The following is a 12273-nucleotide window of genomic DNA, read 5'->3' on the forward strand; positions in this document are numbered from 1 at the left end:
ATATATATATACTTTTGAAATACTTGAGACGCCAAGGAGAAGGAGGGATGACATAAACTTTGCATTTATATGGTATGAGTGACTCGATATCCAGGACATAAGGAATTTTGTGCCCTATTAAACCTTAGGGTACCATCTGGCACCCCAAAAGAAGGCAGGCAGAGATCCTTTATCTCTGCTATTTTGAGTCATTTACCTTGTACCTTAAAATCCGTAGACTGGTAAACATAATAAACCTGACTTTAAGAAAATATTTTTTAAACATTTTATTTATGTTTACAGGGGAAGGGAAGGAGAGAGGGAGAGGAACATCAATGTATGGTTGCCTCTCGTGTGTCCCCTACTGGGAACTGGCCTGCAACCCAGGCATGTGCCTCGTCTGAGGCAAGGTACATGAATCCAACCGTGATCCCTTAGGTTGCAGGCCCCCACTCAATCCACTGAGCTACACCAGCCAGGGCTGACTTTTAAAATTCTTTGTAGATGTGAGATGTCATGGTATAGTTTGTATATGGTGAATAAGGATTCTAAAAAGTTACATTTTGTGTGAAAAAGTCTGGAGAAAGCTGAGATGGCCTAGGTAAACACAGCTTTCCCCTCATACAACCACATCAAAATTACAACTAAACTAAAACAACCATTGTTCAGAACTGCCAGAAATCGAAAGTCCTGAATGAAAGTCCTACAGCTATGAAATAAAGAAGAGACCACATCAAGACTGGTAAGGGTGGAGATATGGAATGTCCTGGTCCCACACCCACATGTGGCAGATAAAAATTGGGTGATACATTTTGGGAGTGAGGGGTCCCACCCCCACACTGGCCTCACACTGGGCTCCCTAACCCATGGTTTCAGTGCCAGGAAAATAAGTGCACATACCTTCTGGCAGTAAAAACCAGTGGGAATTGAGGCCGTGGAAGACAGAAACTGCTAAATTCCCTGGCAGTTCTCTTTAATGGCCCATGCACATACTTAATCAGACTCACTCCTTCTCAGCTTCAGCATGGGAGCAGCAGATTGAAAGGCGCCAGAGACACACAGGGAGAAGCTGCATTGTCCAGCACCAGGATGAGAGCCTGGGGGCAGCTTTCTCCCAGAGAGAAGTGGTGGGAGAGGCCAGTGTTCCTTTTATGAGCATCCTCCCCCAAACCACAGAGCCACAGGACTGGTGGGTGAGCAGCAACCTGGCTCACACTGTTTGACCCACCCCTGCTGGTTCCCCGAGGCTCTGTCCCACCGAACATTAGGGCCCACCCAAGCTGTTCCCAAAGGCTTTTCTATACAAATGGCCTGTTTTGGCTTGTGCTTCAGATTTTTATAAATTCTCTCAAACAAGCAGCATCTGGCCTCAGTGAGCCCTGTGGGCTGACTGGCTGGAGGCCTGGCACTAGCAGTGTCTGGCTTTGCTTTGGGCACCTCTGAGCCCAGCACAATAGCTGCCATCCACAGATTGCTTTGTAGTTTATGCTCTTGGCCCCAGACGAAACACAGGCAGTGTTTAACCTTTGTCTGCCACCTTCCGTGAGGCCCCAGAGCCAGTACACCTGCTGGACAGCAACAGACCATGCTGGAGTACTATCACCCTGCTATCTCCACAAGCAACACATTCAAGGGGCAGACTCCAAAGGCACCAGAACCTTGCTGAAGTAAGTCCTACTCTGTGGAGTGGATCCCTCCATAGCTGTTGTAAGTGGTCAGTGGTGACAGCCAGTCCTTGTGACTGATTGGCCTGGGTAAATCCTTCCCATTGACTTGTCAGCAGCAATCAAGACAACTACAAGAGGAGAGTGCACACAGCCCACATGGTGGGCACACCTCAAGTACCTAGCTTGGGTGATAGGGGAGGCTGTTCCTCTGGACACCTACTATATTAGGCCCCTCTTTTAAGCAAGGGAGTAGTAGCAGCTCTACCTAATACATAGAAACAAACACAAGGAGGCTGCCAAATTGAGAAGACAAACATGGCCCAAATGAAAGAAAGAACAAAACTCTAGAAAAAGAATTAAGTGAAATGGAGACAAGCAATGTCTCCATTTTTTTGAACTCTACTAGATAAAGAGTTCAAAACACCATTTGTAAGTTTGCTGAATGAACTTAGGAGAAGAGCGGGTGAATTCAGAACTTCGATAGCATAAAATGGACATGGGAACCATAAAGAACCATTCAGAAATGAAGCCATACACTAAAATGAAGATTACAGGGAATCACCTATAGAGTGGGTGAAGCTAAGAATCAGATCAGTCATTTGGAATATAAGGAAGCAAAAAGCCCCAAAACACCCAGTCAGAATAACAAGAAGGAAAAAAGAATCCCCTCCAAAGTGAGGATAGTTGAACTAAACTTTGGGACAACTTCAGATATACCAACATATGTATCACGGATGTGTCGAAGGGAGGAGAGAGCAAGAAATTGGAAGCCTGTTGGAGAAAATACTGAAAACCTGCCTAACTTGGTGAAGCAAATAGACATGTAAGTCTAGGAAGCGCAGAGAATCCCAAACAAGATGAACCAAGGGAGGCTCACACCAAGACATGTCATAATGAAAATGCCAAAGGTTAAAGGCAGAGAGAAACATAAAAACAGAGAACAGCACTTAGTTACCTATGAGGGAGTTCCCTTAAGACCATCAACTAATGTCTCTAAAGAAATTGCAGGTTAGAAGGGAATAGCAAGAAGTATTCCAAGTGATGAAAAGTGGGGACTTAACAACCAAAATTACTCTATCCAGCAAAGCTATCATTTAGAATCGAAGGATAGCTGGAGCTTCTTAGACAAGAAAAACAAAGGAGTCCATCACCACAAAACCAGTATTAGATGAAATATTAAAGGGTCATCTTTAAGGAGTAGATCAAAAATCTGAACAATAAGATGTGAATAAATACATATCTATCAACAATTGTATCTGAAAAAGCAAACAAACAAGCAGAACAGGAACAGTCAGATACAGACTACGTTTTGATGGTTGCCGGATGGATGGGGCGTCGGGGATAGGCTAGAGAAGGTAGAGGAATTTTGTAAAAATTTGTTGCAGAATAGTCATGGCAATGTAAAGGACAGCATAGGAAATGTAGTAGCCAAAGCATATAGATACAGATATAGATATATATAGATACATATAGATATATATAGATATGCATGACCCATGGACATGGACAACGGTGTGGGGATTGCCTGAGTGAGTGGGCAGTGTGTGGAGGGGGTAAAAGGGTAAAAATTGGGACAACTGTAAAAGCATAAACAAAATAAAATTTTAAAAAGTTTGGGCCCTGGCTGGTGTAGCTCAGTGGATTGAGCACAGGCCTGCGAACCAGACGATCACGGTTCGGTTCCCAGTCAGGGCACATGCCTGGGTTGCAGGCCGGTTCCTTGCAGGCTAACTACCAGCAGGGGACGCACAAAAGGCAACCATACATTGATGTTTCTCTCCCTCTCTCCTTCTCCTCTAAAGATACATAAATAAATAAAATCTTTAAGAAAAAAAAAAGAGTTATCTCCAAATACAGTTACATTTAAAAAAAAATAAAAAGTTTGGATGGATAGATCTGAAGAATGTGTTGGAAAATATTTTTGGTGTATTAAGTTTCCCAGAAGTTTGGATAGAAAATAATAGAGTGAATATCTGTGTACTCATAACCCAATTATAAAATCTTAGCATTGTGATTCATTTGCTGTTCACATCGTTTTTTTCTAATTCTTTCAAGAAACTAAACATAAGTACATTTGAAGAATGATTTTACAGATTTTGAAACTAAAAGGAATTACACTGTACTTGAAATTTGCCCTTTTTATTTGTTTGGCAGTTTACCCATCTTGAAAATTTTGGTTCTACTTTAACTGTCAAAACTACTTTGGGAAGCATATGTAGGATCATTCTGTAAAGGTGTGTAAATATCAAAGTGTGGTCAATTTAATTAAATCAGTAGAGGCCTTCAGGATCTGTCAATAGGTTAAGGCAGCTGGTTTGTTTTTTTTCTCTTCTGTGATAGGAGGAATAACTGCTGGCCATATATCATTGCCTCCAAGAAAACATACCGGGAGGGCCCCAGAAATGCTATCATGGGGAAAGCCCTCGGTCTGCTACAGTTTTTATCAAAACAGTATTTACAGGTTTTTTGGTTCTTTAACCATTATTAGAAAGATAATTCTCATCATGATCCTGAGATACTAGTGTGTATTAAGACTGAGGTTGAGAATGTCTAAGAGGAAAAGAAAAATCGATAGTTTTGAAAAATTGTCTCAAGTGCTGTAGGCTTTGGGACTTTTTACAGTGTAACTTGAAAGGTAACACTCAGCAAAATGAATAATATTTGGTTTGATACTGCGAAATTTTTCCAAGGTATCCAATTGCTCTTGAAATCAGTAATTTTAGTTCACTTAGTTTTTATTAGGAGAATAAGGTAAGGCTACCTTATTCTGAGTTTCACAACTTTGAGATAGTTGGAAAACTATTTCTGCTTCTAGTAGTTTTTGTTGTTGTTTTGTTGTTGTTTTTGGTGTGATCATGGTAAACTTCTCATGAATAGAAGTTGGTTGATATTAAGGTGCTGTAATTATTATTTGGCTGGTCTAAGGGTGTTCCCTGGGCCAGGGTTCAGAGGAGTCTTGGGTTAGCCTTAGCTGTGACTAAAGTTGACTCAATTAGCTTTTATATTGTAGTTCCTTCTCTATAAAGTGTAAGGAGTCACTAATATTTTAAAATTTTGTTGACAGTACATACAACCCAATCAGAATGGAGAGGAATGAATGAAATGTTAATGATAATATCTCATTGAGAAACCATTCTCATGGGTTAAATGTGTTTTCTCATGTTTTGACTTTGCAGGGTGTGACTGAGTGTTATGAATGTCATCCCAAACCAACTCAGAGAACTTTTCCTGGCTGTACAATTCGTAACACACCTTCAGAACCTATTCATTGCATCGTTTGGGCAAAGTATTTGTTCAAGTAAGAAGAGTACATATATATATTTCTGGGCATATTTTTAGTGCTGATGGTAGAAAATGAGGTGATTTTTATTTAAAGTCTTGGAGAGATTATAGTTAATGATGTATGTTATTTTAAATATAGTGAAGGGATGCTTTAGTAGCTTTCTTGTGATAGTGTTTGGATTAAATTAAATTCAGCCAATGTTTATTTGCATGCCTATTTTATGCAGTGAACTATTTAGGAAGCTTAGTGTGATATTGGAGACAGGCATGTAACTAAATGAGTACAACTCAAGTATTTTGGGGATATAAAAACATACTTAAAATAACTCATTGATTAAAAAATTAATGGAAAGTTAAAATACTTTGTAATGATAGTAAAAATACTACATGTGAAACTTGTAGTTTGCTTTGAATGTGGTAGTGGGAAGAAAAGTCACAGGCTTACATACATGGAGAAGGGTGAATATTAATGTACTAACTGACGTTATAAAAGAACCACAGAATAAACTCAGTAAAATTAGAAGGAAGGATATAATTTAGATAAGACCAAAAAGAAAAAAATTGGCAAGTTTGATCATGAAAGAAATAAATGAATAAATGGGGAATGTAATCTCAGCCCATCTCAGAAGAAAAACAACAATAAAGAATACCATGTCAGTACCTTTAAAATTGTAGTGATATGGATACATTTTTTAAAAATTACAAAACCAACTTAAATAGGAAGTCCAGATGACATTAAGTACTATGCCTTAGAAAAGTTTAACCATTTGTTTCAATTTTTCTGAAAATGCACCAAATATCTGTAAATTTACGGGTGATTTCCATTAAATTTGCAAGGAATATATCATTTTAATCTTACATAAATTCTTCCAGAGAAATTTTTAAAAATTGAATACTTAGTCCATATTATGGGGCTATCATGTCTTTAATAGCAAAACTAGTTAAGGCCATTGTGAGATAAAAGGAATATTACAAGGCATTCTCATTCATAAATACAGATGCAAAAATCTTGCAGAAAGTATCAGCATACAAGTTAGACTTGCAAATTATACTTATTTTAGTAATGCAAGCATAGTTTAACACTAGAAAAAAACTGTCATTTACTTCATTAAAAATTTAAAGAGAAACTAGATAATCCCCATTAAAATTACATAAAAAATTCCAAAGCATTACAGACAAATTATAAAAATAGTGAAATTCAGCAACATGGTTAACTAAAAGATTGTTAAAAATCAATTGCATTTCTAATCACATCAGGCAGGTAGAAAGTATAATATAAAAATAGATAACTCACTAGAAAAGCATATAGATAATTATAAAAGATAAGTAAATGTGAGGTGTTGAAAAGTATGAAGTACCTGAGAATAAATATTTTTTTTTTTAATTTTTAAAGCTTTTTAAAAAATTTATTTATCTTTAGAAGGAAGGGAAGGAGAGAAGGAGAGAAATATCAATGTATGGTTGCCTCCCGTGAGTCCCCTGCCGGGAACTGGCCTGCAACACAGACATGTGCCCTGACTGGGAATCGAACCGCGATCGTGTGGTTTGCAGGCCCGTGCTCAATCCACTGAGCAACACCAGCCAGGGCCTGAGAATAAATCTTAAGATACAGAAGCCTCAATATAGAAAGTTAGTAACTGTTAGAACATAAGAAGCACCAACTATAAAAGGAAAGAGTATATTTGTGGATTGTAGATTCCAATATTGTCAGTATGTCTCCATATTGATCTGTAGATTCAGTACAGTTCTAATTAAAATCTCATCAGGGATTTTTTTCCCTTTAGATTTTATTTATTATTTTTAGAGGGAAAGGGAAGGAGAAAGAAGAGGGAGAGAAACATCAATGTGTGGTTGCTTCTTGGGTGCCCCCAACTGGGGACGTGGCCCGCAACCTAGGCATGTGTCCTGGCTAGTGACCCAGTGACCCTTTGGTTCCCAGGCTGGCACCTACCCCACTGAGCCACACCAGCCAGGGCTCATCAGGGATTTTACTAGAACTTGTCCAGCTAATTCTAAAGTTTATATGGAATTTACGTGGGAGAATAAAGCCTAAGAGGAACCAAAATGTTCCTGGAGAATAATTTAAGATTACTTGCTCTGACAGCTGTCCTTAGTTAATATAAGCTAAAAATAATTTAGGGTGTTGCTGGGGCAGGGGTAGAGAAGCAACTTGAGGACAATGCAGAGCTTGTAGCTGGGGTTGCATAATGGGTCCCAGGTGGAAAAAAGGGATTAAATAAAAGGTAGATTAGTTCATTATCAGTGTGGGAAATTTTGTATTTTCTACTTCAAACAAAATGTAGGAATTCATTCAGTGAAGATGAAATACTTAGATGTGAAAGACAAAACTGAAAATTTTTCTAATATTGGAGGAAGTCTTTCTCTTCAGGGTTAGGGAAAAATTTCTGAAGACACAAAATGTGCCCACCTAAAGGATTGATTGATACATTCAAATCCATCAAATATAATCATCAAAAGACATTAAATGATGTATAAATGTTAAGCCATTATATGTGAGAAAATATTTGCAACATATACGCAACTAAAAGTTCATTTGTTATATACTCCTATAATCAGTAAGAAAAAGACAACCTTAAAAAAAGACAGACAGTCTGACAAATAATACAAACAGGCATTTTTTTCACGTAAAGAGAAACCCAAATAGACAGTAAACAAATGCTAGGTGTAGCTTTATGACTAACTTGGAAAAAATAAAATCACAGCAAGATACTGTATTACACCAGTAGTTTGGCAAACATTAAATCTGGAGAGGAAGAGAATGAGTAGAAATTCTTACATGCCATTGTGGGGTATAAATTGGTACAACAACTTTAAGAAACACATGGGCATTTTCTTGTGAAACATATTAGGGGCTTTGAGATAATAGCTTTTGAGTTTGGTGTTTTTTTGTGTGGTTTTTTTTTATTTTTTATTTTAACCACAAAGGATTCCTTTAAGATAACTTTCTTTATGTCATGTGCTTGAGGAAAGGTTGGAAAACTGTATTCCCGTAAGTGTTGTTAATTAAACAGCTTTTAGTGTAGCCTGATTAACAAAAGAGAATTTCAGCTTACTATTTTTTATATTGCTTAAGACTCCTGGTGCTGTGGCTCAGTAGATTGAGCACCAGCCCGTGAACTTGTGAACCAGTTGCTGGCTTGGTTACCAGTCAGGACACATGCCTAGGTCGCAGGCCCCATACCCAGTTGCGGGCGTGTGAGGGGTAACCCTTCGATGTGCAACATCGGTATTTCTCTCCACTCTCCCTTCCCCCTCTCGAAAAATAATTAAAATCTTTATTTTTTTAAGATTCTTTAGTGATATATACCACCATGAAAAAAATGTCTTATTCACTGCTGTGTATTCCTGCACCTAAAGCAGTGCCTGGTACATGGCAGATGCGTGATAATGTTTGTTGAATGCTGGCTGCAGGTGTGGTTCACCGACATTTTTCTGACGTTAGAATTAGACTGTAAAGATTGCTCACCTGTCTCTTGATCAGAGACTTTTAACATACAGATAGGCAGCACCTACACGATAGGAATGAATATAGGTCTACCAAAATTTAGCTTTCCTTGTGTTGTAATTGAGATGACGATGCAGGCTATCAACAGATGAGTTTAATATTTTTAACTTTAAGGAGTATTATCTATCAGTTTGTTCTCATCCTCACTAAAGATTAGGGTTATTCTAAATTAGCTGTTTGTAAGGAAAGTGGGAAAAGTAAATACTTCAGAATATTTTGTTGTACATAAATATTTACTACTTTTAAATTATAGCCAGTTGTTTGGGGAAGAAGATGCTGATCAAGAAGTATCTCCTGACAGAGCTGACCCTGAAGCTTCCTGTGAGTTAAAATACTTAGGATGTATTTTCTTACTAGTGAACACTACCTTTATTTTGTTGATTTAATATTGATAGCTCAAGGGGGGAAATGCTGCCACATGCTAGATGCTATATTACATGCTTAAGACCTATTATTTGATTTTTAAAACAATGTTTTTAAAAAATGGGTAGCTGCCTTTTACTGGTGAGAAAATTAAGGTGCAGAGAAATTTCACAAATCTAATAAATAAGGCTGGGAGTTACCAGGTGTGATTACAGGTTTATACTCTGATTATTCTACATGTGGCCTTCAGAAACTGAGGTGCAATGAAGATGCTGATGAGCATGTCATTTTTCTTTGTCCTTGAACTCAGAATGTCTCATGTGCAGGTGACTTGCATGAATAACCTTTTTCCTCCTAAAGGTGGAAGAGACCTTAGTTCTATATTTATTATAATTGAAAATAAGTGTTTTTTTTGTAGGGGAACCAATGGAAGCTGAAGCCAGAGCCAGAGCCTCAAATGAAGATGGTGATATTAAACGTATTTCCACAAAGGAATGGGCAAAATCAACTGGATATGATCCAGTTAAACTTTTTACCAAGGTTAGGTTTACTTTATAATTGTGGATTCAGTTTGTTTTAAAATAGTACGTGAAATTGAATTATGGTCCTTCTTAATGCCTAATACTGTCTTAACAAATTGATTGATGTAGTCAAGATAAGTTGGTTTCAAAACTGACATCTGTCTAAATCAGTATAGCATCTTGTAGGTAAAAAACAGAAGCTGATACACTCTTGGTTTTTTTCCCTTCTCTCACTTTCAATGAAAGTTGATTTTCCTTGTAACTGGCCTTTGGTTCTTGCTGTTTCCCATCTTATATCCCTTGTTTAAATATTATATTGGCAGTTGGAAATGTGTTCTGAAATGTTTTTGAATTATGAAGCCTGTTCTTGGCTGAATCCATTTTCATTAGTACATATTATTTGCCATTCTCTTGTAGAGAATCACTCAAGATTGCTTTAATTGGGTATACCTAATTACAGATCAGGCCCTCTGATCTGTGTTTTAAAGTCTCAATTTCTTCTACCTTTGCTCGATAGCAAGTTTATCATAACAGATACTTGAAACTTTCTCAGATCTTCTTAAATTGCCTAATTATTCCTGCCACCCTCACTAGCCAGATGATCTAAAGACATGTAACAGGTTTGAAGACATTGGACGTAATTTACCTGCTAAAAGAATGTCCCATTTAAAGCCCTTGCTGGTGTGGCTCAGTGGATTGAGCGCGGGCCTATGAACCACATGATCATGGTTCGATTCCCAGTCAGGGCACATGCCTGCGTTGCAGGCCAGTTCCCAGCAGGGGATGCACGAGAAGCAACCATGCATTGATGTTTCTCTCCTCTCCTTCCCTTCCCCTCTAAAGATAAATAAATAAATTAAAATTTAAAAAAAAGTTTATTAAAAAAAAAGAATGTCCCATTTAACTACAAAATCTTTATTCTGTTCTCTTTTGTTTAAGAGAAATCTCCGAGGAAAGGCTAACTCTTCTGTCTGCTATTTTCCTTTCTCCTTGTATTCTATTCTTCCAACAGTGTTTTCTCTGTCCTGCGTCTTTTTTGACCCCTTCTGTCTGCTTTCTAACGTATCGTCCTGCTCTCCTGAGTAATTGGCCTACTGCTTAATGCCGTTTATAGTTCAACTCTTTCCTCACTGTCAACAGATGTCACAGGTTGACTTTATTAAACCTGTACATTTATTTTCTCTCCATTGCCTTTTTCTTTAAAAAAAAAGTGGCTTTTGTTTTGGTTATACTTAAAATTCACTTAACTCTGATGTGGATAGTGACAGTATTGTCCAGACTGGTGTCCATATACCTATTTCCATTCCAATCTGAGCAACAGTTGAATGCCAGGATAATCTGAAGTACGTCTTCCAATCTTTCGTTCAGTAGGTAACTTTACGCATCTGCTGTGTGTCAGTCACCACTTTATTTTATTTTTTAAAAGATTTTATTTATTTATTTATCTTTAGAGGGGAAGGAGAAAGGGAGAGAAACATCAATGTATGGTTACTTCTCGTGCATCCCCTGCTGGGAACTGGCCCCTGCAGGGAACTGGCCTGCAACCCAGGCATGTGCCCTGACTGGGAATTGAACCGCGATCCTCTGGTTCGCACGCCTGTGCTCAATCCACTGAGCTACGCCAGCCAGGGCACCACTTTAACTACAGGAGATTTAGCAGGAGAACAAGACAGAAAATAGGGTCCCCGCTATTTGTAGGGAACTCAAGGTTTAGAGGGGAAGTCAAATATTGAACAAGTAATTTCAGATTCAGTGTTAAGACTTTAAGTTCAGTTGCAGTGGAATCCTTTAATAGTAAGTAGACTTAACCTACTTATTATACTTAGTGTAAGGGTTCAAGAGAGGTTTTCCAGAGGAAGTGACATTTCACCCTAAGATTTTAAAGAATAAAGATGGGGACCAGAATGGACCATATACAAATGAAATCTTAGGTGGCAGTATTAAAATCATTCCCATTAAAGGGGAGAGTGGAAAGAGAAATGGAAAGGTAAGTTGAGGCTGGATCAGGAAGGGCTTTCTGGGTTATAAGGATGTCATATGAAGAGAGTGTTAATCTGTTAATAGATAGTAGTGTCACAATAAGGATGTGGAGGGGGTGCAGTTCACCATTCTAGCACGTGATGCTCTTGCTGTGAGCAATATGGGACAGTGCCTTCTGGGCTTGTGCAGTGCCACAGTAGTCTGAAGGACAGCCTCTCTATTCCCTGCGTTCCCAGGGGAGCATGAAGCAACTAACAGGACTTAGGATGTGTGAGGTGAGGGATCAACACCTGGTTTCCTGCTGGGCAGCTGGGCAAACAGAGGAAGCAGATAGGATTCCTGTGGAATATGAGATGACGAGCGATTTCATAGATGAGTAGAGGGGTATCCCGAGACGTGTATTTGGGGTTTATAGAAAAAGAAGAGTGTGGAGATACTTCAGTTACAGAACTCTGAGAGACTCCTGGCATTTAATAATGGGATAAAAAAGGATATGGAGCTTGTGCTTGGGAAGCCATGCTAATTGCCCATTGCCTGGAAGACTTCTCAGGCAAGTGCTGAAGGTCCTTTACAAAATGTCTCCAGGCACATTTGCAACTCATACCAGACTTCTCATTCCTTCTCTGGGTACCCATTTCAGATGTTACCTTCTCCTTGAATTCTCCTCATTTTTCAGGTATATACAACAAAAATCCTAATAGTGTTCTAAGCTATGTGATTTTCACACTAAGTTGAATTCTAATTATTTGGCTGTTTCCCAAAGATTAAGGATGCTTAAATACTGAATTGAATAGATTTTGATAGAAATACCTCTTTTTTTGCCCTGGCTGGTATGGCTCAGTGGATTGAGTTCTGGCCTGTGAACCAAAGGGTCACTGATTCGATTCCCAGTGAGGGCACATGCCTGGGTTGTGGGGTCAGGTCCCCAGTTGGGGACACATGAAAGGCAACCACA

The 12273-nt window shown here is 38.5% G+C and overlaps 1 protein-coding gene across 1 annotated transcript in view; it reads left to right on the forward strand.

Moving 5' to 3' along the window:
• UBA2 (ubiquitin like modifier activating enzyme 2) overlaps positions 1–12273 on the forward strand; it is a 43610-nt gene that overhangs the window by 7190 nt on the left and 24147 nt on the right. Inside the window, exons 6-8 of the mRNA XM_037030732.1 lie at positions 4823–4944; positions 8708–8775; positions 9236–9357. Of these exons, the coding sequence (XP_036886627.1) occupies positions 4823–4944; positions 8708–8775; positions 9236–9357 (312 nt within the window). The remainder of the gene's footprint in view (positions 1–4822; positions 4945–8707; positions 8776–9235; positions 9358–12273) is intronic.

This window comes from Sturnira hondurensis, unplaced genomic scaffold (genome assembly GCF_014824575.4).
Source record: "Sturnira hondurensis isolate 20B ecotype Veracruz unplaced genomic scaffold, ASM1482457v3 Scaffold0020884, whole genome shotgun sequence".
In the NCBI taxonomy this organism is placed as follows: domain Eukaryota; kingdom Metazoa; phylum Chordata; class Mammalia; order Chiroptera; family Phyllostomidae; genus Sturnira; species Sturnira hondurensis.